We start from the raw sequence: 25069 nt of genomic DNA on the forward strand, positions 1-25069 counted from the left end.
TTGAATAGATTAATAGACATGAGGAATAACCTTTAGCAAAGGAGGAAAAAAAAAAAACCCAACATAGCTCCACTACTATTGCTGGAGCTCACCTATAGTAGGTATGTAAGAACTTCAGGCATATGATGCTTTCATTCTTGTATCAATTTCATCCCTGCATCAATAAAAACATAACGAGCAGCATAAATAAGGGATTAGCTTTGTAGGTACAGTGGTATCAGTCCTCAGTTGTGTTGGTGCACATGAGAAGCCTGTATGAGTACAGGCTGTCCATATGTTCTTAGTCAAAGCTGCAAAACCCAAGTAAAATAATTATAACAAAACAATTATATTTTTTTAGAAGCTGCTGTTCAAATATGGCTCAACCATAACTGTTAAAATTAAACAGGCACCCCACACAGTGCAAACTGTGGCACGGTTTAGCCCCAGTAATACGGCTGACAAGCAGCGTGTCAGAGGAGCTCAGCGCAGCGAGAGCTATTCCAGTGGCTGAGCTTGCTCTGGGTCTCTGCAATAAACCGAAGGCCCGTGACTCATGCAGCACAGCATTTCTCATCTCTCTTATGCGCAGAAATGGGATAAAAGCAGATCTCTTGTTTTCAGACCACTGGGTAACCCTGAAGCTGGGGAGTCCTGAGGACTGCACGCTGTTTTACCAATGCCCAGGTCACCAAATGGCCGCCTGACGCCCACGACTGCAGGGCCCTGTGGGAAAGGGAGTGTGAAACGAATAGTTCATGTTAATGAAAGGATTTTAATCAAGCTGTAACCCCTTAAAGCAGATGCATTTCATAACTTCCACATCTACGTCCATGTAAAGATTGACACACAAACCCAGCCTTGAAAGAAAATTTTTAATGTTTATTTTTCCATGAAAAAGCTTTACAAGGAAAAAGAGGTTTCACAGGAGAAAGAGTACATTCTTTAATCACTGTTTATTTGTTGAATTGATATCCGAGGTTGACATTTCTTCTACAGTGTATTTATTTGTTCTCATAATATTACAGGACATTTACCTTTTATTTAAAAAGGATCATAATCCATGAATATTGTTAAGAACGCTATGAGGCAATGCTATATGTGAAGAACTTACATAATCTACATCAGCTGTAGATGAAGTGCCTTCAGTTTTAATTCTTCACATATTTTGTAGCAACGAATATAAAACACATATTTTAAATGTTCAGATATTTGAAAGGCTTTGCATCACACGTAATGGAAAAACAGAGGTTTAGTATCTCAAAGAGCAGACAAAAATATTCCAATGTCCACAAAGCTACACTGAAGTTCTCAAGGAAGAAAAAAAATCCCTGTCTTTTCCCTTAAACCATATGGAGGCATTTATCAAGGTGTTAAGTGCTCAAATGTGACTTTCTTCACTAGTATTATACTGCTGGGATCTTTACACGCCCCAGCATCTAAATGAAGTTACGTGGTTTCACAGTGAGAGAACCTCACACTTCCCAGCTGCCTCTACACACAACCTTCTGCTATTTAAAGAATCTTTGCTGATCTGTAGACCAGGAAAACAAAATGCCAACAAAAAAAAAAAATCAAAACAAACCAACCAACCAACCCCCAATAAACCACAAACCAAAACAAAGACCAACCCTCCACCCCCCAAACACCAGGAAGCATCACCCTCACGCTTTTAGATCAATGAATGTTTTACTTTCCATCTCGTATCACAGTTTCAACAAGCTGTTTGAAATCTCCCTGCCAAGTTTGTTCTGAAGTGTACAAAAGAGGTAACAATAGTTTCAGAAGTAAGTTCAGAAGACTGAGGGGAAAAAAAAGTACTTTGTAAGAAGACTAGCTTGAGCAAAAAGCACCTTAATTCTATCTTAATTAAAAAACATGAAGGAGAAGGAAAAGTCTTCACGGGTTCTGAATTAGTAGAATTAAAAATCCCTGAAACTTGCAAGCCATGAGGGTCAAATACCTTATTTCAATCAGTACTCCAGTATTTCTGTAAAGAAACACTTTCAAGTATTGTTATGCAAGGCACTGATTTTTTCCTTCAGCCAGCATGATGTAACAAAAATGCTGAATTTCTGTCACATCGGGCAGGTATTTTCTACTAACCTTGAGCACGTGGATTTCACCCAGTTTTACAACTATCTTATTTTCTTTTATTCTTTATAAAATCACATAGGTTCATCACAGGTTTTTATGATACAATGATTAATGGTATCATAGTGGTAATGATTTACAGAAGAGAAAGTTTTAACTGCACTCATTCTCCTTTAAAAGTGAAATTGGATAGTTTTGAAGCTAAATATTCAAATTATAAAACATTTAGCGATTCTGTTCCTCTACTTTACCATCGATTCTAAGTTTTTAAAATCCGGAAGCCACTTCTGATATAGGCAACTCACAGGACGGATTGATTGAATTTATGGTTCCAAACCAAGTATTTAAGTTTAATCAGAAGTTTGAAAAACAAGTTCTTAGTTTTAAACGACATGAATGTAAAATCAATCGGGAAACATTATCTTGCTTTCCAAGAAGTCTAACAATGGCCAGATGGGTTGAGTTTCTAAATACTTCGTCAAAAGGGGGAAAACAGAGTGTGGAATATTGCTTTTCTAAGGCATGTTGAGTGCACAGCATTAAATTAAGGTAGACTTAAGAACAGATTTTTACAAGTGGGATTTCTTTAGCTCAAAATTGACAATGTTTCAAAGGAACTAGGCAAGACTCGAAAAATACTTGCAATTCTTCTGCTTAGCCCTAGGGCCTGCAATTGGACAACCAGCTTTCTGGTACACTTGAAAGCAATGGAGAGGTACCCTAAGCTGTAAGTAATTACAGCTGCACAAACACTCCTCAACTTATAGCCAAGGTTTCTAGTTTTTCAGCTGTGACAAAAATGTGCTATCCTCTGAAAATAATTAAGCACAATCTTCAACAAGATGGTAAAATAGGATCTCTTTCACATGACCTAATAGCCCAAGTATTTAATTTATAGCATTAAAGTTTCCTGAAACTAACAGCCATCAAAATCCCTCCACAGGCTACTCAAGTTTGACGGGATGCTCTGGGAGACCCAGAAACAACTTCAGGACCTCACTGGACAAGGCCGGAGGTAAAGGTTGAAATTTCCACAGTAGCTGCACCAGCGTAAAGCTTGATGAAGCTGACCTGAGGACATCATCTTATTCTAATGCTACTTAGAATCATGGGAGAGGGTCCAGATAGGTCCTAGAATCCGGTAACTATTACCAGGTTATTTTAGGACTACTAGCAAATCAAGTGATCGAAGATTTTTGCAGTAACAGTAAGGGTAAAATTCTTGCCTTCTTTATGGAGCAAGATTTTAGAGGCCGTAAACAGACGAGAGCTAGGAAGCAGGTAAGCCCAGAGAGCCAGTATGCACCAGGTCTGTCCATTCTGAGAATCAGTCTCGTGGTGTAACTCATCCCAAAATCCTCACCACATCTGCACCCTCCTGGAGGGAGCTGCCAGGGAACATTATCTTTATATGGAACAGACCTATAGCACTTGCTGTTTACATCCCAGCCCTACAGGACTTGCTATTTACATCCCCATTCCTAAAGCAAGGGAGAGGCAAGCAGCCACTGGAGGGAAGTATCCTACTTGGATCCCTCCATGGTAACAAGATATTGGCTGCATTTCCTTCCTGGGGAAACTATGGGAGGAAAAGATAGACCCAAAAACCCAACCAAAATCCCCCATAATATTATGACAAAGAAACAAAGATAAACTTGGAAATTCAATCATAGGAGTGCTGAATCCTTAACAAGAAGGAATCCTAGTCCCTAAAAAGAATAAGGGATTTTATATGTGATAGTACAAAAACTACAAAATGTAAGAACAGCTGCTTCTGACGGAAGACGGTAGTCAAATTTGGTTACATGAACATAATGGAATGTAACATGTTAGAAATACCATTTCCAAATTCATGATCTGTTGCAGAATACAAAGACAGATGTGGTGATTTAATTAAAAATTAACCAGGTCTCACATTTTCAACAACTGTCTCCAACTAATTGCCACTGTTCTCATACTTTCCCTGCTTGGGACAGAGAAGCTCCTCTAATCCACGACAAACCTATTTAAACGAAAATTACAATGATTAATTCTAAATACTAAATCTTTGCCACTATAAATCAGTAATTTTAATTGATTATATGAACAACTGAGCTGGCAGATTAGAGCGGAGAGTTCCTGCGAGTGGTTGGTAAGCTGCTGTGCATGGTAAATTCTCCTCAGGTAGCACAACCGCAGTCTGGAGGACACATATACACAACATGTCACAGCATCTCTCACACATTATACAACGAAGAAACCTGACTTTTCAGTTGCAATACAGAGTCTATGAACACACTTTTGAGGAATTTGAGCTGCAATTAGTCACTGAGGTAAGTATTAATGAGTAACAGTGATTTTAAAAAATTACAGATCATAAGAACCTCTTCTATTTTCTGCTAAACCATAAGCCATTTTCCACTAGATATATCACTTATAACTCTACAAAGTCAGATATTTAAAGCTTCCATGTATGTAGAAAACCTCACTAGGAATCAAAAATTCTAGATAATTTGTGGTCAATAATACAACTGTCTTTTCTAAAATAAATAGTCAATAATTAAAGGAACAGAAGGACACACCCCTGCCTGAGAGGGAAAGTCACTTCATTCTGATCATCCCCCTCCTCTGAGCAAGAGATAAGGAATATGTTTTTCTTGACATTCTCACAAAAAATAGTTTTACCCATGGTTTGAGCTACAAGATTTGCCCACTGGAATAAAAAAAGTGCACTGAGAATATGTACAATGTACTGGAAGCCATATGCACCTTTTCTGAGGCTAAGGAGATAAGGCATTTACATGAGGCTATAAAACTACTTTCTCATGTATTACTCATCTGGTCTGCACTTGCTTTGTATCGTGACATTACCACAGCATTACACGAATATAATGCTCTACAAGTGAAAGACACGAGAGGCAAAACACGAACTACGAAGAAGTGCATCCAGTAGAAAAGCCCAAAATGGTGTGTGAGAACCTAATACAAAAAGGAATAAACTAAAAATGTCTGCATAAAATATGTGCCCATCACTAGGTTTATACAGTCAGCATCTCTACCTGTCCTTCAGAGGGGAACAAACTACAGAAAGATACTACTGAATTCAAACATCATGAAAAAGCTATTAAAACACATCCTGCTTCCTCTTTGAAACTACATTATCTTTTTCCTAGTCTAATGAAACATATTGTACTTTAATTAAATAAAATTTCTAAAAACTTCTCATGGAACTATTAACATATTCAAAACAAAAAGCTGTTCCAGAAAAGGAAACACTACAACTAAAAGCTACAAATGCCACCAAACTTTTTTCAATTATATAATACAACCAGGACCACTATTCTTTAGAGATTTGCTATAATGATTTATTACTTTATTGAAATCTGATGCAAAACCTATTAAAATCAATAGAAAGATGTTTTGAAAAGGCCTTGAATTACGTTTACTGTAAGATACAAATCTGGGAGTGCTGAGCCATACCAACCTGCTTAGAATTTTTATACCAGGAAACACTAACAAACATACAAAGAGAGAGCAGTCATCAATATAGCTGATTTTTCAGTATTTAGACAGAGTAATAACATTTTCTATTTTTCTGAATCATATTTTGAGGATGCTTTCTGGTACTTCACTGAAATAAAGTTCTTGTGCATGTCATTCTGCTTGTTTGTCTGGTTACATTCATGGTACTTGTTGCTTTACCCTGAAAGCATCTTGTAAAGCCTGGGGGAAGCAATGGGAATAGTATCTCTAAACATTATAAGCTTTTAAACCCCCTGTTTTTCTAATTATAGAACATTCGAATGTCTGTACACCACAAGCAAAGTGGAAGGAGTGACTCCGGGAACGCATATGCTATTCCTTGGACAAACAAAACGCTGCGTTATGCTATAGGATTAAAGGCCAATCACAGTGAACACACAGACTGAGTGAGGAGCAGGAGAACCGGAGCACAGAGTCAGCTGCTCCTAAGACGATGAAGGAGAATGATCAGAGCAGTGTCTCCATGTGAAACCCACTAAGACGAGTCAGGAAAAGCAGCTCTGCCTTGTAAACTAATGGGGTTATTGCCTAAAAGGGCTTAGGACTTACTGGATGTGGGGGGAAAGCATTTTTGGATATACAGCTTTTCTTTGTAAATAGTGGGTTGGGTCTCTTTTTGAGACGGCATCACACCTTCTGCCTCTCCTTTAGGATAAAGCGTTTCAGTGCAGCAGCAAGGAATGCTCTGACGCTTTGTACAAAGAGTAACAGTAGCACAGATACAGTCCATCACCCCTCTCTTCCCTAGTTTATATAAGATTCAGTCATTTGCCTCAAAACATGGACTTAAAAGATAAAGAAAAAAACGGTTAAAACTGATATATTCCTGTTCTCCACTAGTAAAGCTGAAGCTTTTTCCTTGAAATACAATTGTTTAAAATATGGCTACAACTAAATATTCAAAGGTCCTTTACAGTTTGATCCTGGACTTCAGCTTGATGCTTATGCAACAGTTTTCCTCCTATCGACTATCACCCTTCCCAAGAAGCTCGTAGTGGTTCTGAGTGTGTCCACATACAGGGACTAAAATTTGAAACTTGAAAACAAAAAGGATATGACACTTAAACACACATTTATATATGTACATTTAGATAGAAAACATATCCACAATACTATATTTAAACATAACAATTTTAACAGTTTAAACACTACAGTTAAATAAAGTTAGGAATACAGAGTCTTTCCCCTACAGTAATACATTAATTCAAAAGTGACAATAAGAAAATAGATTTGCTGACTTTTTTTTTTTTAATACTGGAATACAGGCAGAATTTTATGATCTCATCCAATTGAAATAGACAAATATAATATCGTCCTAGTTGAAAATGAGAGAAAAAAAATCCATCTGCTGAATTTTATGTTCAAGTTAAATGTAACAGTTTGGTTTGTTATTCTGAGCTTCTGAAACTAATGCTTGGTTTTTTTAGTAAGCAACAGAAAATTTGTGAGCTAGATGGAAGCTGAACTAAGGTTTCCTGGCTACTATCTGAAGTTAAACAAACAAAAAATGCTGAAAGAGTGAGTTGTACTAAAGTGTAAAAAAAGGATAAATGCCCAAATCAGTTTCTTTACCTTCATCCTTCCGATAGCATTTGCAATCTGTGAACAAAGCAGCAAAGCCTTCTCCTTCAAAATGGCATGTGAGAATTGAGAGGCTTACAAAAGGACCTGAAAACACTGCATTAAAAAAGTTGCTTAAAAAACAAATGCAAGAAAAAGAATAGCCCAGGCCTTGCCTTGCTGACAGGTAAGATAATAACCATTTCTGGTACTACAGAGAACTCACAGACAGACTGGCATTTCAATGGAAGGAAAAACCACACCAGTCCATATGGTTCCCTTAAAACAAAAGCCTCTCGGGTTCATGACCAACATTTCGGTAAGAAAGAGCAACAACAAATCATACTAGGGATTTACTGACAGGTGTCAGGAACAATGGTGATTGTTTTAGAAAAGATTATATAAAAATTCTTCACTGCTGTACTTCATAATATATGTAAAAATACTACCTTCAAACTTAAAATCATCTTCTTAGAACCGATCCTCGTGACCAGAGCACACATCCTAATCCAATTACCACTTAGGCACTGTGGAAACTCTTCAAGTAAAAAACTTGCAGAGACACTCCACCCTCCCTATTCCTGCTACTTACTATGGCAAATTGAAGGAATTTAACTTGCAAAACACTTCACCACCAAAGGCAGAATTTTGTACTACAGTTTCTAAGCATCTTACTCAATGGTTAGGCTACCAGTTTTCTAGCAAAAGCTCAGAACCTCTAAACATGAATGCAAATAATCTGTTGTTAAATGTATAGTTCTGGTTCAGCAGCCACGATTACAAATCGTGGCACTAATAGTAACTTCGAAAGACTCTGAAGCATACTTCAAGAGTATAATATTCTTCTTAATATTATGTATTTGCAAGGCAGAAGTCTTCAGTCAAGTCTTTACAGAGAAATCATAACAGTAGGAAAAGAAAGTGATTCACCCTGCTTGAAATGGTTGACATTTAATTTTTGCACTTTCGATATTCAACCATTATCTACCACTTACTATAAAATGTAAATTGGTATGTATCAGAAAAACTCCGGCATGGTTTTGTGTTTTTTTTTTTCTTTATATATCTACAGATTAGAGAGGCACATTCTTTGTTAGAAATCAGCATGAAATTCTTCTGTAGGAACTTGATCACTTCCTTTCACAGAAATTTTTCCATGAAACTATGTTTTCATATAAGGCAGTCATTTCTAGCTAAGCAAAACACTCAGTTTGCATAAAATTAGAGCTGCATCTAGTTTAAGATGTATTTTCAAAATACATGTGTCATAAATGCTACTGCAGAAAAATAAGCAAGATACTTCTTCTATAGCCTGGAGAAAGAAGCTGTTAGTTTTGACATTCTATTAAAATTTAATAAGAGCACAAAAGGAATTCATAAGTGTTAGTCCAAAATGATCTAGCTCTTTCAACAGTACGTACAGAGCAAAGAACTTCTTACAGTAACATCACGAAGTTAACACCAGCTCTTTCAAAAGGACTCTAAAAACTGTTGCTCATTGCTTAGCCTGGTATATATCCAATATATTCACAATTGGCAACAGTCTAGAGTATTACAATATTATTGCTGCTACTGTAATAAAAAGAAATGAGGTTGTGATGATAAATTTTCACGTTAAGCTGTAGGGAACTCTACTTCATTTTACCAAGTACATAATTTCTTAGCTTTGTCTTAAGCTCCAGGAAAATAAACAACAGAAAGAAGTTTTTCTCCTACAGAAATGGTGGATAGTAAAATAAAGTAAGAAATCAGCTGCCTCTGGGTTAGCTGGTTCAAAACGTATGGATCACTTCAACTTGAGTCAAGCTGCCTTGGTTTGTATTAGCTACCTGTAAAGGCTGACTGAACGAGATTCCTTTCATCATACAGGCACTGCTACCTTTGCTGCAATAGTAGAGGCACACTTTGATAGCCAGGGTAGCTTCAGCTGATAGGCATCTCCTGGGTAACTGAAAGGGAATGGTTGTTTGACAAGAAACATCCTTTATTTCTCCAGATGGACACTGTCCTTGAAGCAACCAGGTATTATCTATAAAAGAAAAACAAATTTTATCATTAGGGTATTTAAGACCATGTCTGAAACCTACAGAAAACACTAATTTTACCTATAGGACAACATAGACTTTCTTTCCATATGCAACACTAGGGAAAATTTCCTTCCTGATTTTTCCAGTTGTGGAAAAAAGAAAAGTAATTTACAAATGCTTCTTTAGCAGTCATTTAAAGATAGAGAACTACAGGTATATAGGTATATACAGAGTACATCTTATTTAAATGCAATGGATCTGAAATTTGTCCTATATGCTCTTAAGAGGATATTAGAATTTACTCGAAGATATGCAAACAAAGCTCCTTAAATTAACAGCTGCTATACATTTGTATCAGCAGTCTAATACTCCAGGTAAGTTATCTGCCATAAATGCACTAAACTGAAGGAAAATTACGGCATTTCCAAACAGAAGTGCTAGTTTTACAAGCAGGCTGCTGCAATTCAGCAATGTTCAGGCTGACTCTTACAACAGATCTTGAGTTTCACATTTATTTAAATATTAAAGAGTATGTGAACTGAAAAACGAACTGCACAATACACATACCTAGGTCATTGCATTGTACTCTTTATTTTACTGTGAGATGGATGAAGTGCTCTTTTTCGCATTTTTCAGAAAATACCTAAAAGTTGGTTCTAGAATTTATGAGCTTGAAATGACATGTTGCATTTAGGTTGCTTGCATTCTCCAATTTTACTAACCCTTGAAGCTATCACATATATCTTCACTTCAACAATATTCCGAGATTCTGTAGGCCAAAAAGTGTGCTGACTCTCCTGGAAATAGTCTATTTGTACTCCAAAAGCACAATCTGCGATGAGAAACTACTTTAAAACATGAGGGATATAAACAAACTGCATTGCCTGTACAGTATTTGCTGATTGCTTTTAAAAGCAATCAATTTCATTAAGCTACTACAGGGACAATTTGAACGCTGGCCAAAAAAAGACCAGTCAAAAGAGGAGGAGATGTTTATTTTCAGATCAGTTTAACTGCATCTGCAAGCAGGGATAACTATTAACAAGCATTTACCACTGTAAAAGCCAGTATGGCATGTAAATTCAGCCAGAGACCAATTACTAAAAATAAGTAGAATTTTAAAATCCAGCAGCATTTCTAAAAATAAATGTTTTCCAATGCAGTGCAACAACTGAGTGAACATAACTGAAATATAAATGTTCTCTCTATTGCTTTCAAAAATCTATTGAAGGTGCAAATGGTGCAATTTCAACATCAAAAACTTGACACAGAAACTAAAGAAAATTACACTCGGGGCTCATCTTTTTTAAAAAACTGTTTAGCAACTCATTAAACAGTCAATTAAGCTTTCCTCTGCTCTACACTGCCTTAGTGGGTCTCTTGTTCACTTCCTCCAAGAGGTAACAGTTCTCTGTGCCATGCATCACTTACTTCAGGGTGCCCAGAGTTTAACAGAAAACATGTTTATCAACAGATTCAGAAATGTCTCACAGAGTCCAAGTGCCAAGTGTCCTCCCTCCACGTTCAAGAACACTAGTTTTTGGTAGCAGTTTTACTTAGGCACACAGCACCTACTATAGGATGCTTTTTACAAGTATTGACATTCCAGTGAGATAAAAAATTTTCTCCTAGAGTGTAAAGGTACTAAACTTAAAGCAGATGAGTCACACCTGAGTAACTCAATAACCAGGCAAAACTGTTTCAGTCCACAAAGAATGTGGAAAAATATGGGCTATTTTGTATGCTGGCTTTCATGTAGTACTGCCAAGGGCACCAAAAGATCTTCCCTTTTGGGTACAGCCAGACCAGCCTGTCTGAACACCCACCAATGGTCAGCCTGTGCAAGAAGGCGTTTCAGATAACTTTGCTATTTTTGTACTGAAGAGAATTTTAGGGAACACTCACACAGTCTATTCTACCCGTCGTGTTATGAGCATAGTAATCTCCAGGCTAAGGGATGGCAACAATGGCTAGAATAAAACCACTCCCATTGCACACCACGTGAACACATTCCACGTGCTCTTTTAGACCACTTCAGTTAGATTAATTTAGACTCAGGAAACTGCCATAACAAGAACTAATATCTCCATTATTCCAATATAATAATAATATTCCCATTTCACAGTAACTAAGGAACATAGCGACTGAAAGAATTGTCCAAGGTCACACAGCAATAGAACTGGCAAGACAAGGCAATCATTTCTGCTGCCTTGACTTACCATAATTTACCTCTTACATAAGAAAGTGTGCCTTATTATAGAAATACTCCAGCAGAAATACGCAAATATGGATTAAACAAGGAAGGTTCAAAGTAGTTAGGTATAAAAGTACCTAAAATACTTTTTGGAAGAGACAAAAAAAAAAAAAAAAAAGTAATCTCTTTCAGGAATATGCGTTGGCTTCATGGTGAGCTTCCTCCCAGAACCAGACGGTAGGGCTGGGATAAGCTGTTCATAGAGACAGAGTGGAGACGGCATCTCAGGAGCAAACAGCTTGACTGTTCTAGCATCAGTACCTCTGCAAGCCCTCACTGGCAGCTTGTTCCAAGAAGTTTTAAAAAAAAAATAAATAACGCAGCATGTATTAATTCAAGTGAAAAGCAGCCTATCAGGTCCTTTTTTTCTTTTTTTTAATCTTCCAACTGTTAAATGTATCAATTCTAAATAAAATATATTGTATGACAGGGTCAAATGTGAATACAGGACTGTAAGGGAGATTTTGATTCATCAGACTGAGACCCCTTTTATCGCTGGCATGTCACGATATAACCCACTCTGTATCGTACCTACTTCTGTTCAACTGATAAAACAACACAGGCACTTTACCTTCTGCTGTGATAAACCAGGAACTGGGTGCTTCTTCATTCAGTTTTGAATCTGGAGGAAGAGTCAACTTTAATAAAAACTGAATTGTCTGGCCAGGAGCCACAGTAAGTGAAGGAAGTTGAACATTTGGTGCAGATTTAGGGAGTTTTGGAAGGTTTGTTACTTTATCCTTTTGCACAGGCAGGTTATCTGGAACATCACACACTTCTGGATTCAGGATAGGCAACTGTCAGTAGAAATCAAACAAAATATTTATTTTTGTTTGCACCGAAAGCAAATAGGCTTTCACAATACAATCACAGTTTCCAAGCTGACATGGACTAGGAAAACTAACATAATAATATGGTTATTGTACGGAAATTTTCTGACAGAGTGCAACAACAAGACAATGACAAAGAAAAAGGGAAGGACAAAATTATTTTTTAAAATGGAAAAGATAACATTGATTAATCGAAATAAAAATCATATTTGCTACCAAAATCATAAAATCCACAACTACTTTAGAACATCCACTACTTAGAGTATCCTTTAATTTAAAATTTTAACGGTTGCATTATATTTTTTCTAGAAATAAAATTTATAGGTATTTTCTTCTAATTTGGCAGTAAACTGCATGCTTTGGTAACAAAATCCAAGAGTTTTGTGCAGATTGCACAGTAAAGGACATTTTCCCAGAAAAGTCACTAACATGTTATATGATATGAAAATTTAAACACATATTAAGATCATGTACTACTAGACATAAGAAACATACAAGACAGCCGGACCATTATGTCATATATATATATATATACACACACACGAAAACATGACAACATAGTGCCATTGTAAGATGGACAGAAGCACGAATTTGTTTTGCCTTCATGTTTATAAGTAGATACAGCAGTGCTCAATTATGACAGTGGTTTTGAACTGGTAACTTGGAAGCCTGCTATGTATCCTGCTTTAAGTCACTGACCTCCCAAAACCATCTCTTATGGCTTAATTACAGCACTTGGTGATCTATTTCAACGTCTACTTGTTATAAAGGGAGTTGGCAATTGCTCATGAAATGCTTTTCATACTGAAAAACTGGAATGTATTTTTAATAACTCATGTTTCTGCATTGTTATTTTCCAGACAATCATTCATCTCTTTGTTTTCATGCAATAGTTGCCTTTCCAAAGACTAAAGCTTTCAACAACTGTGCTGACAGGCAATGTTTATTTGCCAAATCATCACATTCTGTGAACATAGCTACTGTACACCAAAAGTTTAGTACCTATATGATTTTTATACTACTTGCCAAAGTCTGTAATAGTAATTTATATCAAGAAACACCACTATCAGCCTGTTTAATAAGTATTACTTGCCATGGAAAGAATTTTTGTTTCCAAATCCAGCACTTTAATCTGATGATTATTTGTGTCTGCAACATACATCAAGCGGCCGTTTTCTTCAACACACAAACCTCCCGGTTCATTAAAAGTTGACTGTGTAAAGCTGGAAGTGGTAACATTGCCTGCTTCTCCTGTGCCTGCCAGGGTAGCACAGTTCTTCATCTTGGGATCTACAACCTTAATCTAAGATTTAAAAAGACACAAAAAAACTTATCTGAAAAAAACCCCACCGGGATTTAGAAGTTCTGCATTATCTTATGCCCCACATTTTCAGAAGCCAGCACTAACTTTGAGTACCTTAGCTACCAAGTGTGTGTCCTGTTATACTTTATGAAATGACATCCATCATCATCTTTTTTTCCCCACCATTCCTTACTGGACTTTACTTTTTCCTTTGGTCTTCATTCAGTGTTCTCTTTCACAATTTCAAAGGCACCTACCCCTCTCTTATAAAAGTATGCTGAATTAACTTGTTTTACTTATGTCTGTTGCCTTTCTAGAAACATTTGCAAAATAATAATAGCATAATAAAATTGGCAATCTAACTTATATATAATTTTTTTGCTAAAAATAGATGAGCTTTTTTTTCTTAAAGTAATAGCAAAAAAGCGTATAATGTTTTATACGGTACCTGAAACAAAATTTTATTTGCCACATAAATTTCAATAAGTATTTAGTGTTATCAATTTATTCTCAAAATAAATTACTTTTAATGCATTTATCAATGTACAGTTAACAACCTCCTAGACACAACAGCTTGTACAACATCACATAAGAACAATCACACAAAACAATCCCTCTAATCTCAGAGTTCCATGGAGGCAACCCATAACACTTCTCATAACTTGTGTGGCTTTTTTAAAGGAAAAGCAAGTCCTCTTGTACTCCCTGTTTTATCAGACCTGCAGTATCTCTGACTAAGCACTCCCAGCTCTCTTGCCCTAGTTCAGCATCTTGGGAAAGATATAAGGAAAAGGTTTTTAGTCTAACTGTAACTTGGCACTTTAAATTCACCTTCCCCAAGGGATCATCATATCAACAGGGCAGCATGTGACAGCAAAACAATGGTAAATACCCATAAGGGAAGGAAGGAAAGAAAAAGAACCCACAAAGGAACTTGTATCATTTATTTACTCAGCTTAACTGAACCAAGCACAAACTCTGTATGTTCCCAAAATAATCCTTTGCAGTAGTACAAATTGCAAAGCCTGTATGTAACAAGCCACTATATGCTTACCTTATGATTATAGGAATCTGCTACATAGAGCAGTTTTCTTTCCTTGTCCCATGCTACTCCTAAGGGATGCTGCAGCTTTGCATTTATGCCCACTCCATCCTCATCACCAAAGGCAAACAAATTCTGAAAAAGTATTTTATTAAATTAATACATTTGATTACTCAATGACGACATGAATTTAAATGATTGTAATTAAATGGAAATTCACTGACTTAAAATAAAATTTTAAAAAATCAAGACAACTTAAAAACAAGGATACTGAAAATGTGAAGTGTGGATGCTAACCATGGAAATGGAAACTCTTACATTTCATTTCTCAATATGAATCCAGCTGGCTTTAATGACCACACAATGCTGAATCAAGTTGGCTATTTCAAAAACAAGTAATTTGTTATCTGAGGAGCAACAATCTGTACTACAACCTGAGCGTCACAACCTGCACACATTTGCATTCCAAGCAGTGAAGTTAAGAAATTGATGGCCACGGAAACTGATTTACCCTCTCACCCCAAAAGTGGTTCCTCCAGGTCAGGCTTGAGGAATACTAGTAGGGCAGTGTGGGGGAGTTTGAAGTGATTACCAATGGATCTCTCTCTCCTCCTACAAGGTGCTTCACTGCTCCGTCTTTCAGAGAGATGGTTCGCACGGTGCTGCTCTCGCTATCCGCTACAAAAAGGCAGTTCCATGGTTCCTCGGCAGCCAGAGAGAGACCTGAAGGCTGCGCAAAGCCTGCCTTGTGCGGGTATGCGTTGTTTCTGTTCTCCTCGTTCCCACTCCCGGCGAACCGAAGGCAGACTCCTTTCTTTAAATCACTAAAGGAAAATAGCACACAAGTTCAAGAATGAGTTTGAAATACTTCAGACATTACACATAAGCAGAAGCTACAGGACAAGCACTTGTGAGTTACAAAACCAACTGTACTGCAGCGCAAGGAATTATTCAATGCCTTTGTGCTAACTTTTATTTCATCTCAGTTTACCATTTATCACTAGATAATTCAGCAAATGCAATGAAAAGTAACAGTCAACTATACAAAGTACCTTACCAAGTCATAGTTTTCATTTCATCTAACAGATGTGGGAAAAAGCAGCCCAACTTTAAAGGACACGTGCCTTTTAAGTCTGAACAGAAGCAGCAAGCTTCAAGCTAAGTACAGGTTGAGAAAAAATATTTTTAGTGTAATTTGATTATCTCTCTTTGGGGTTTGAAAGTTGTTTATCATGACAAAAAGCAATTTCACACATCTCTAATTACAGCTGCTTACCTTCCCTTTGGTAGTTTTCCACCTTCCAGCATCAGGGCCCATACCTGATGAGTGCCTGCCATTGCTATCCATAAAACATCATTTTCCTGGGTCCCTGAAACTTGGAAAAATTGATGTATAAAAACAGATGAAAAGAAAAATCTTTGGGAATGTTTTATAAAACAAAGAGATCATCAAACCAACCCTCTGCCCCCCCTACTCCAGCTCACCTTCTGCCATGGGAAAAATAACAATAAACAAAACAAAACAAACCACTAACAACTAAAACAAAAACAAACCCCAAAATAACAAAAAAGGTGCCAAAAAACCAAACCCAAACAAAGCTGAACAATTAAAAAACAAAGAAAAAGAAGGAGAGAGAGAATGTCTTTCATCTACCAAGAACTCTCTCCTATTTTTCTTCTGTACTCTTCCCAAAGATCTAAACAAAATATTTTTTCAGTATCTCTGCCTGGTAAAGGCAATACTTTGAACAATCTGTATTGGGTCCATGTTTCACCTGTTAAGGTTTCTTACTCTAATTCTGCACAATGAAAGGTTTATCAAATGTGAGACACAGGCAAAAAGTATCGATATTAATTTCAAATTTTACTGAATGTGTAAGACCAATAGAGAGCAGATCCTTTCTTCAACTAGAGAACAAGACAGGAAAAATAAGTAAGAGCACCATAACCATCATAAATTTTAATGCAACTTAAATATTTTCTACTGAATGGCAATTAGAACAAGGAGAATGGATGCATGCATAGAAACAACACAAGCATACTGAATTGTGGAAAATATGTCAGAACTTCAATTAAAAAAAATATAAAAAATCAGAAAAAGAAAACCGCTGCCTATAGTTGCACAGCTAAAATGTTTTATCACACAATGGTCCTGACACTACATAGTTTAATTCTTTATGTTCTGAAACAAAAGACAGAAAAAACTCTTCTTTGAGGATTAAATAGTTTGAGGACATGTCACCATTGTCATCCTTGTACTGTTCTCACAGGAGAAGGGGGCCAGGAAGAATTAGCATGCTAAAATTATGGTAATACCATCATTATCATAACTCCTTATCATCCTTGAATGGAAAGAATTTATTTTTAAAGAATTTATTCTAAAAAACATAAAAGAACAAAGCAAATTTTTAAATTTATTCAGTTAAGCACCACATTCCAACCTATCTTGAGCTGTTTTAAAAATCCAGTGTAGTTTCTCCTTATTAGGGTATGTGCTTTCTTATCTTTAGTGCTGCCCACATCAAAGCAAAGTATGGCTTGCAAATGTGATATACTCATGTTATAAAGATTCACTAATAATGAACTAGAGATCTGCATGCACTGGTGTTCCATATTATATGATTCTTCAGTTATTATACGTTATATATTCTGTTCCAGAATCTGCCTCTGCTATGTATCTGTGTTTTAAGAATTCACAGTCCTGCTTGCACACACACACAACTTTAAACAGTTCAGTAATGCTGCTGACCATGAACTGTGAGTCAATCTGAACACACACAAAAGGCTTTATTTCATACCAGTCAACAGCAATATCTGTTTGAAGAGATTCCATTGCCAGGACTGCCCACACTTCCAGCTTCCCTGTCTGGGACTCCATGCTTACTTCCACTCTGGGAATTAAAAGCCTGGCAATCAAAATTGCATTTTGTGGCTGGCACCACTGACATTTTCTAAATATATTTAAGTTTGAAAATATTATTATTTTCTACTAATTTTATCTCTAAAAAAAAAGAAATAAAAAGGAAGAAGTCTGTTGGTACACTCATCCTCTGGAAAAACTCAAGAGACACACAAAAAAAAAAAAGAGTTACACAATACACTCTGCAGTTTACAGATAGGCACACTGCCTATGCACATGTGTGAATGCAAGTCTCGATTTCACTTAAGTCAGCGGAAGTTTGGCAAATTAAATCCAAATCTGACTGTCAGAACAACCAGAAAATTGTTGTGCTGCTTCAGTGAGACAGAGAAAGCAAAGCCCCAAAGGAATGCCTTTGCACCATGAGTCTGGACTGTTACAAGTATGCATCATCCTTTTTGGAGGAGTAAAAATTGATTTTATTTTGTTTTCCCTGTGCTACCTGTCACTATTTCACACAGTGTTGCATCATACAAACAGCATAACCCTTTATGAAACAAAATGCTTCTGGAACTTTTCTCCTTAGTTAACACACCTGCCCTCTCATCAAGGGAAAATCCTTGGACGTAGATACTAAGGGGGTGTAATACAATAGGGAGCTAAAAATGATGACTACGAAGAAACATTTTCTCTTTCTTTCCCAAGTTTTCTAAGTCAGGCTTTCTGACTGTAATGGCAGTAAATACTTCAAAAAAAATACAAAGCAAAAATGACAGCATTTGTTAACATGAAAACTAGTTTAGATTATTTAGCGTTGGGATACATCACTATAACTATAGAAAAAGCTAAGACTGGTTAGGTGTTTTGTTCATTCCTATCTAAGCACAGCACTTGAAGGTACTTCAGCACCGGTCCTCCCTGACCCCCAGCACCCACATTCCATGTTTGAAAGCACTTTCAGCACTAAAGGAGAACAGTTAAAAACTGTGTCTCATTCAACCCCCACATGCTTGACAAAGACACTGTAAGACTTGTCAAGGATGTTTATTTTCAGCAACTCTGCATCTGGAACTCTGCATTAAAAACAGTATCTAGTACTTGAAGTAGTGATTAGAAATGTGATTTGTAGTTTTAACTCCTTTATCATGAGCAGACATTTAATTCACAGAACAAGACTACAGACTGTAGAACAAAAAGAATGAGAAATCATAAATCCAGGTACAAGTACCATAACTTTTTATAGAGGGCATTTCAAATCATGGACTTCAAAATGTTACTAAGTTTGACATCTGTTAAGATGGTAACTCTGCTAATCCAAATGCTTCCTTTTACTGCAGAAAGCAATCATCATCCATTTTGTCAGGAGGTAGGGAAGTTCAATTTACTAGAAAAGTATCTGTCAAACTAAATTGTGTGGGATTACTGTTGGATATTCAGTGACAACTCCAATTGCATCCTTATGTTCAGACTTTAGTCTTCGTATGTTTCTGTCCAAGGCATGTTTATACTAAAATACTAACGTAAATATCTAATTTCTTGACCTATTTCTATAGTGAACATGTGAAATATTAAAAATTTTTGTTGCTATTACTATTCAGCAGAACCATAAACTCCTTAATCTCCTAGTTTTGGTTTGGAATACGGAATCAGAGCATTCAGTCAGCTGTTTAACTGGCTTCCTGTGGAAATCAAGTCTGTTGGGCTGATGGCACAAAACCCAAAAGTTCTGAAAGTTTATCCCTCCTCAGTTTTCTCTCAAATGGTTAGAGGAAAAATAACAAAATCTAGTTTAAGAGTAAGTATAAAAACTGCCTAGGGAAGACAGAACCCGTACACAAATTATGTTAGGACATGTGAAAACTTCAGTTAAACCCATTGTCCCTCTCTGTGATTCTGCCAGTAGTATGAAACTGGTTGATCCACTCAGACACTATACAGAAGAAAACAGTGAGCTTCAGATGTTCTCCCAAAGCAAGACTGGGTAACGTCTTGCTTCACTGCAACTTCTTAATGTCATATTTCTCAAAAGACTTTTTCTCTTTAAATAGACCTCACACAGGAATTAAACCCTATAATAAGTCTTCCACTTCTACTTCAGCCCTGTCTTTGAAACTTCCTTTGAAACTTCAAACATTCTAAATAAAAAATAATTACCATTTACAAGTACACTTAGGATCTAATTCAAGAAAAGAAGGCAGACAATACTGTCTTGTGTCAAAGATATCTCTAACATGATATTCCATGGAACTGAACTTCTATGAGGGCAGACGCATTCCAAAGCTGAATGGAGTATCTTTGAATTTATACTTTGCATACAGAATTACTAAAGAGATAAGAAGCATTTTGTAGTCCAACTAAATCTACATTGCTACATCATGGAGTCATATGACATACGCAACATATGTTTAGAGCAATTCAAATTTTGAGCTGTCCAGAAAAATGGTTCCTCATTAACCCCTGATGATCACAAAAACAGCTCTTTTGATTTTCAGCTATTACCAAGGAAAATTGCTTTCACAGGACAGTGAAGGCTAGGGCCACAGTGCCACAATGAGACCAGACCGGAAACACTAAAGTGACAAGCACACTTTCAAGACACAGACAGTTCAGATGTACACTGTTCACATAGGGTCTGAGCTCATCCAGAAGTGCTTACTGCTTACTGCTGAAGGGATTATTGCTGTATTTTTTGTAAAATTAGGGAAGAATCACCATGAGTAAGTAAGAAAAAAAAGTGTTTCCTCTGGAATGCAGCGGTATGAAATAATCCTCTAGCAAAAACACTGAGAGAAAAAAAAAGATCTTACATACTTTTGCCTTCTAAGGGCTATAAAAATTGTACCAGTATAAGGTACTGTATTTTCATTAAAATAATATCTATGTAAAATCTAAATTGACATAAAAATTTCCAACTAGTTTTCTGAAAGCATGGTCAACACTGTACTGGGGAGTTTCTATAAATAAATGACAATCATGCAATTTAAGACCAGATTTTGGAATGTGAAGCACACGGTTATGTCACCAAGCACAAGTCATTGTCCTGTTCCTTCTAGCAAGAATGCAGCTATCAAGAACATTTCATGCGCAGATCAACTGTGCATTTAAGTGACACTTGCTTTCAACACCCACTGAATAAAAATAGAAAGGGACAACAGAGAAAGCTAAAAAAGCACACAGTAATTTAATAATGTATTTCTGAGCTGTTGGCCCTCCCCTTGTACTTCCTGCACAATCTATGTCAATGTAAATTTCAGCATCAACTTCAATGAAGCCAGAATTTAATCCATGGAGTTCATTCAAGAATGTTAAAAGGGGGAGGGTAAAACACAAGCTCAGTAGGCACAACTAAAGAAATTTTAAAAAAAGATTACAAGGAAGAATACTGTCTGCCTGAATCCTAGCAAATTCTAACATGTGTTTAACCCCGCTACCTTAAAGACAGACATTTGTGCCAACTTTCTTTTAAATGGTATTTCACAGTCACTTAACCTCTTTGCCTCAGACTTCAGCATCTGTATAAAATGGGGAAACGAAAGCCTCTTACCTCAGGGAAATACTATGAGGATGCTTGAAATCATGCTACTTAGCCATATCTGGTCTGAATATTAACTTATCTGCACCCTCAAAACTCTTTACCTCAACATTTTTTGTTTCACAACAAATTACACATTAAAATTTTAAAACGCAATCAATGAAGACTTTGAATTGATCAATACATACTCCAAACTGTATGTAGAAGTAATCTCAAGAAACACAAATGATAAAGAAAAAAATTTCACTTGAGGTAAACTTTCTGTTTGAGACACTGAAAAAGGTCAGCATAAGCTGTTCAATACTATCTAGTGCAATACATAAACAGCTTAAACATTTAAACTTTTTTTCTTTCTTTGATATTCTGGATAGCATAGCTTTGGACATTAAAAGGAAACTCACAGGAGCATCACTTGTTTAAAAAATAGAAAATCCATAAATCTATCTTCTGAAAGAAAAAAATGCATCTTGTACACAGTTTAAGCTACACGGAGTTAAGGAAAATGGGAAGCTATGATGCTATTTCCCGCATGCTATGCCAGTTAACACAGAAATCAAACTTATGAATTTTGTAATAATGAAGCTAAGATGTTGAGGTGTACATGACCTCCTGCAACTAGCACAGAGATACATATAAGCATATGTTAAAAAATGGGCACTGCTGCCTGGATGCAAACAAAAGTAATGTTTGAAACTCTCGTTGACTGCTTTGTCCATCCGAATGCCTAAAGAGACCCTGGCAAACCAGTTTTAATGTGCTGACAAGAGGGGGGTCTACTTGCAGGACAGCACAACAGCATCACCAACCGAAGGCTGGGTCACTCCTCAGGGCAGTGAAGACTTCCTACAAAACTGTGCTTTGTGTGTATTTACTGAATAACAAACACATCCTGTGACATAGTGGACACTAACACAAGATCCCACTAGGCTCAAGCAATTTGCAGTAACAGTACAACTTGGACAAACTCTGCTGCAGTGTTGACAAACTCTTTTGATGTCTGGCAACAAACTTACAAAAGTCACTGCAGTCCATGACAGTATCTGTGCTGTAAGACAAATGCTTTGCAGACTACAAGACACAGCCCTGGCTCCTCGTGCTCTGGGACAGACTCCTGGTAGCATGTTACTCAATAGAACACTCCGTTTTGAGAACTCTCTCTGTTTGTAGGAGGAGTTTTCTAAGGAGTTTTATATAGCTATTACAGCAATTTAATTTTTTGCTAGCTAACTTTACTCACACAAAACCATATATTAAAAAAAAAATCTTAAAATGAAACTGAAAGCAATCCCACCACCACCATTTTATCTATTTGGCCTACTACTCTCTCAAAGAAGGAAGTTAAACTGATTTAATCTCTTCTTAACGCCCAGGTTATATTATATTTTCTAGAGATCTAAATAGACAACTGACTGGTAGGTTCTAACTGAGTATGAAAAAATCCGTACTGGTCTGAACAGAGTGCATTCAGGAGATCTGTTTTTTATGTAAACACTTATAAAAATGCAGCAGTCTGTGTTGAATAGTGCAGTTGACTAATCCTCTACAGGTGACTAATTCAGTGATTACTGTGTTCATGTTGATAACAATAATATCAATTAACATTCAACAAGCAGAGCTCTCAAAAATAAAAATTATCAACAGGTATCCAAATACTGGCAAATGCAGAAGAAAGCATCATGAAAACTAAAAAGTAAAATTATAGGATATTTTGTATAGTTCTGTTAACAAGCTTGAGTTTCTGAGGCACCGATGAGTTATGAGCTGTTGTCTTTGCTGATCTGCGAAACAGCTCTGCAATAACATCCCATGGAGATCAGCTTGCTGGTTCAAAACTACCATCTAGTCACACAACAGCCTACTGGCTCACAAAAGGAAAATCAGATTGGATAAAACTCAGAAAAAACTCATGCCTTCAGGAACAGCAACCTACATCTGGTGAGATTCTCTTTCAGATACTCCTCCTTTCTCTTGCAAGTAGGATTTCATATGTTTAACACAGACTGTAAGGATCATTGACAAAGCCTTTCAAAAAAGTGCCCTGTAAGTTTGTTGCTAAAAGTGTTAAATTGAGAAATTGATGCCAGTTGCTTATTTAAGTAGTGCAAGCTGCTGGTGGTCCAATGTCTATACTGACAATGTATGTGTACCAGAAGACTTCTATGCAAACAGCATTTATGAACTAGATTCATGTTCCTGTAAACTAAATGTGAGTGTGTTTTCCTGCTTTGTTACTGACCCAAGATAACAAATGCTTACAGGTCAGCAAAATGTTCTAATTTACTAATACTGCAAAGTACCTCTAATTTAAGGATATCAGATTTTAATCATGCTACTTCCCCACCCCATTCATCTGCAGACTCCAGAAATCCCAATACTGGAAGTCAATTTTTATGCCTGAAATGCTGACTCAAGGGTTTTGTGCCACATTAAAGCACTGTTCTGTCATTGTTAAGAAAATGGCATCTGCACCTTCTAAATTATCTTGAAATGGAAACATGAAAAACAGAATACCAACTCAGAGGCAATAACAATTGAAAACATGGCTGTTAGGTGATGTCAGGCTCAGGTGTGTGCTAAGTGAATCAAGAAAGCTACTTAAATCCTCAGAAGCCAATTCTTGCATCCTATTTTACAAAGATTTAATTTTTAGCCTCTGATGCTTGCAAGGTTTTTTTCTGAGGTGTTCCTCTCCTATCTGATTGAATCTATCATGATCCTGAGTCTAATGATTTTGTGCTGCCTAAATAGGAATAAACAGAGGTCCCCAACTAAAATTATTTTTATTTCGTAAGCTCAAATATTCACAAGTGGTCAGTCATGTCTGTATAGTCAAGGAAAGGAACTTCTAAACAATCGCTGAATCACACAGAATCACAGGATGTTAGGGACTGGAAGGGATCTCGAAAGATCATCTATTCCAATTCCCCTGCTGGAGCAGGAACACCTAGATGATGTTACACAGGAATGTGTCCAGGCAGGTTTTGAATGCCCACTTCCTGTAAAATGCAGTTGCTTCTTAAGTGATCCTGGCCTAAAGCACTGGCCTAACAAAAGCAAACACAATTTCCTTCTTTATTTGGACCCAGTAACAATATAACCTGCTACAGAAGAATTTTTCTTCACATCAAGTAACAGTTCACATTCAGGATCCAAAGCAGAACTGCAGTTATCACCTGAATATGAAAACAGTTTTTTTAGACTCAGTTGTAAAGTAAATCTTTTTCATATGTCAGACTATTACCAAAACAGGAAATCATTTAGCAAACAGTCATGTATGTGTAAATATGAGATGTTAAAAGCTCAACTGATACAATACTTGAATTTCCGAAGACCACATCCCACGGAGAGCTGATAGCCTGTTCTTCTCCTTTTGCTCCACCTTCCTTATCAACACCTTGTATCCCAATGCCTGCTACAGTGGTCACCATCTCTAATTCCAGGTCAATCTACAAGAAGCAGAATTATAGACACTGAATGTACAACATTACCTTGACTAAAGTTACAGATAATTTGAGCTAGATGTCAAAAAATAAACCCCCAATCCTAACAAATTTCAGGTATTTGTTTATGTAGGAAAATAACTAATTTTACCACAATGCTTGCCAATGTGGGGAGAAAGGGTGAAGCAGTGGGCAGCAGGAAAACCATGTGCCTGGAATTCTCTTCCACACACATCAAAATTTAACACCACTTTGTCAAGGCTTGCTCAGCAGTTCTAGAAGAAAGCATCAACATTTTCAAGAGAAATACTCTGATGGACAATGGATATGGATGTTTTATTTTAAGCTGCTACAGGCATAAGACCTAAAAATTCAGATACTGTAACAGTATCTCCCATTTCTATATAATATAAAGAATCTGATTCTCCTGGAAGTGAAACAAAAACGATTTTTGCTTCCAGTACTAAGAATAGACATCTCTCATAACAGGCAACTAAGAGTCATTAGGGGAAAAAAAAAAAAAAATCAAGTTACCCTAGAACAAGTTAGTGCATTTCAGCTTCATTTGAAAGGAAGCACAAAACTATATGTAGCCCTTTAAAATATAAACTGCACAAAGCATTTAT

General features: G+C 36.6%; 1 protein-coding gene across 2 annotated transcripts in view; it reads right to left on the reverse strand.

The window, feature by feature from the left end:
* Positions 1 to 892: 892 nt before the first annotated feature.
* The window catches only part of NHLRC2 (NHL repeat containing 2), a 35952-nt gene continuing 11775 nt past the window's right edge, over positions 893 to 25069 (reverse strand). The window contains exons 5-11 of one of the 2 annotated variants that reach the window (XM_065638951.1): positions 24320 to 24449; positions 15888 to 15981; positions 15204 to 15435; positions 14624 to 14746; positions 13360 to 13569; positions 12008 to 12233; positions 893 to 9184 (exon numbers count right to left, since the gene is read on the reverse strand). In XM_065638951.1, coding sequence (XP_065495023.1) covers positions 8928 to 9184; positions 12008 to 12233; positions 13360 to 13569; positions 14624 to 14746; positions 15204 to 15435; positions 15888 to 15981; positions 24320 to 24449 — 1272 coding nt within the window. In that variant the 3' untranslated portion in view covers positions 893 to 8927. Of the gene's footprint in view, positions 9185 to 12007; positions 12234 to 13359; positions 13570 to 14623; positions 14747 to 15203; positions 15436 to 15887; positions 15988 to 24319; positions 24450 to 25069 lie in introns of both variants that reach the window. The other variant, XM_065638950.1, reaches the window with a different exon arrangement.

This window comes from Caloenas nicobarica, chromosome 7, assembly GCF_036013445.1.
Source record: "Caloenas nicobarica isolate bCalNic1 chromosome 7, bCalNic1.hap1, whole genome shotgun sequence".
In the NCBI taxonomy this organism is placed as follows: domain Eukaryota; kingdom Metazoa; phylum Chordata; class Aves; order Columbiformes; family Columbidae; genus Caloenas; species Caloenas nicobarica.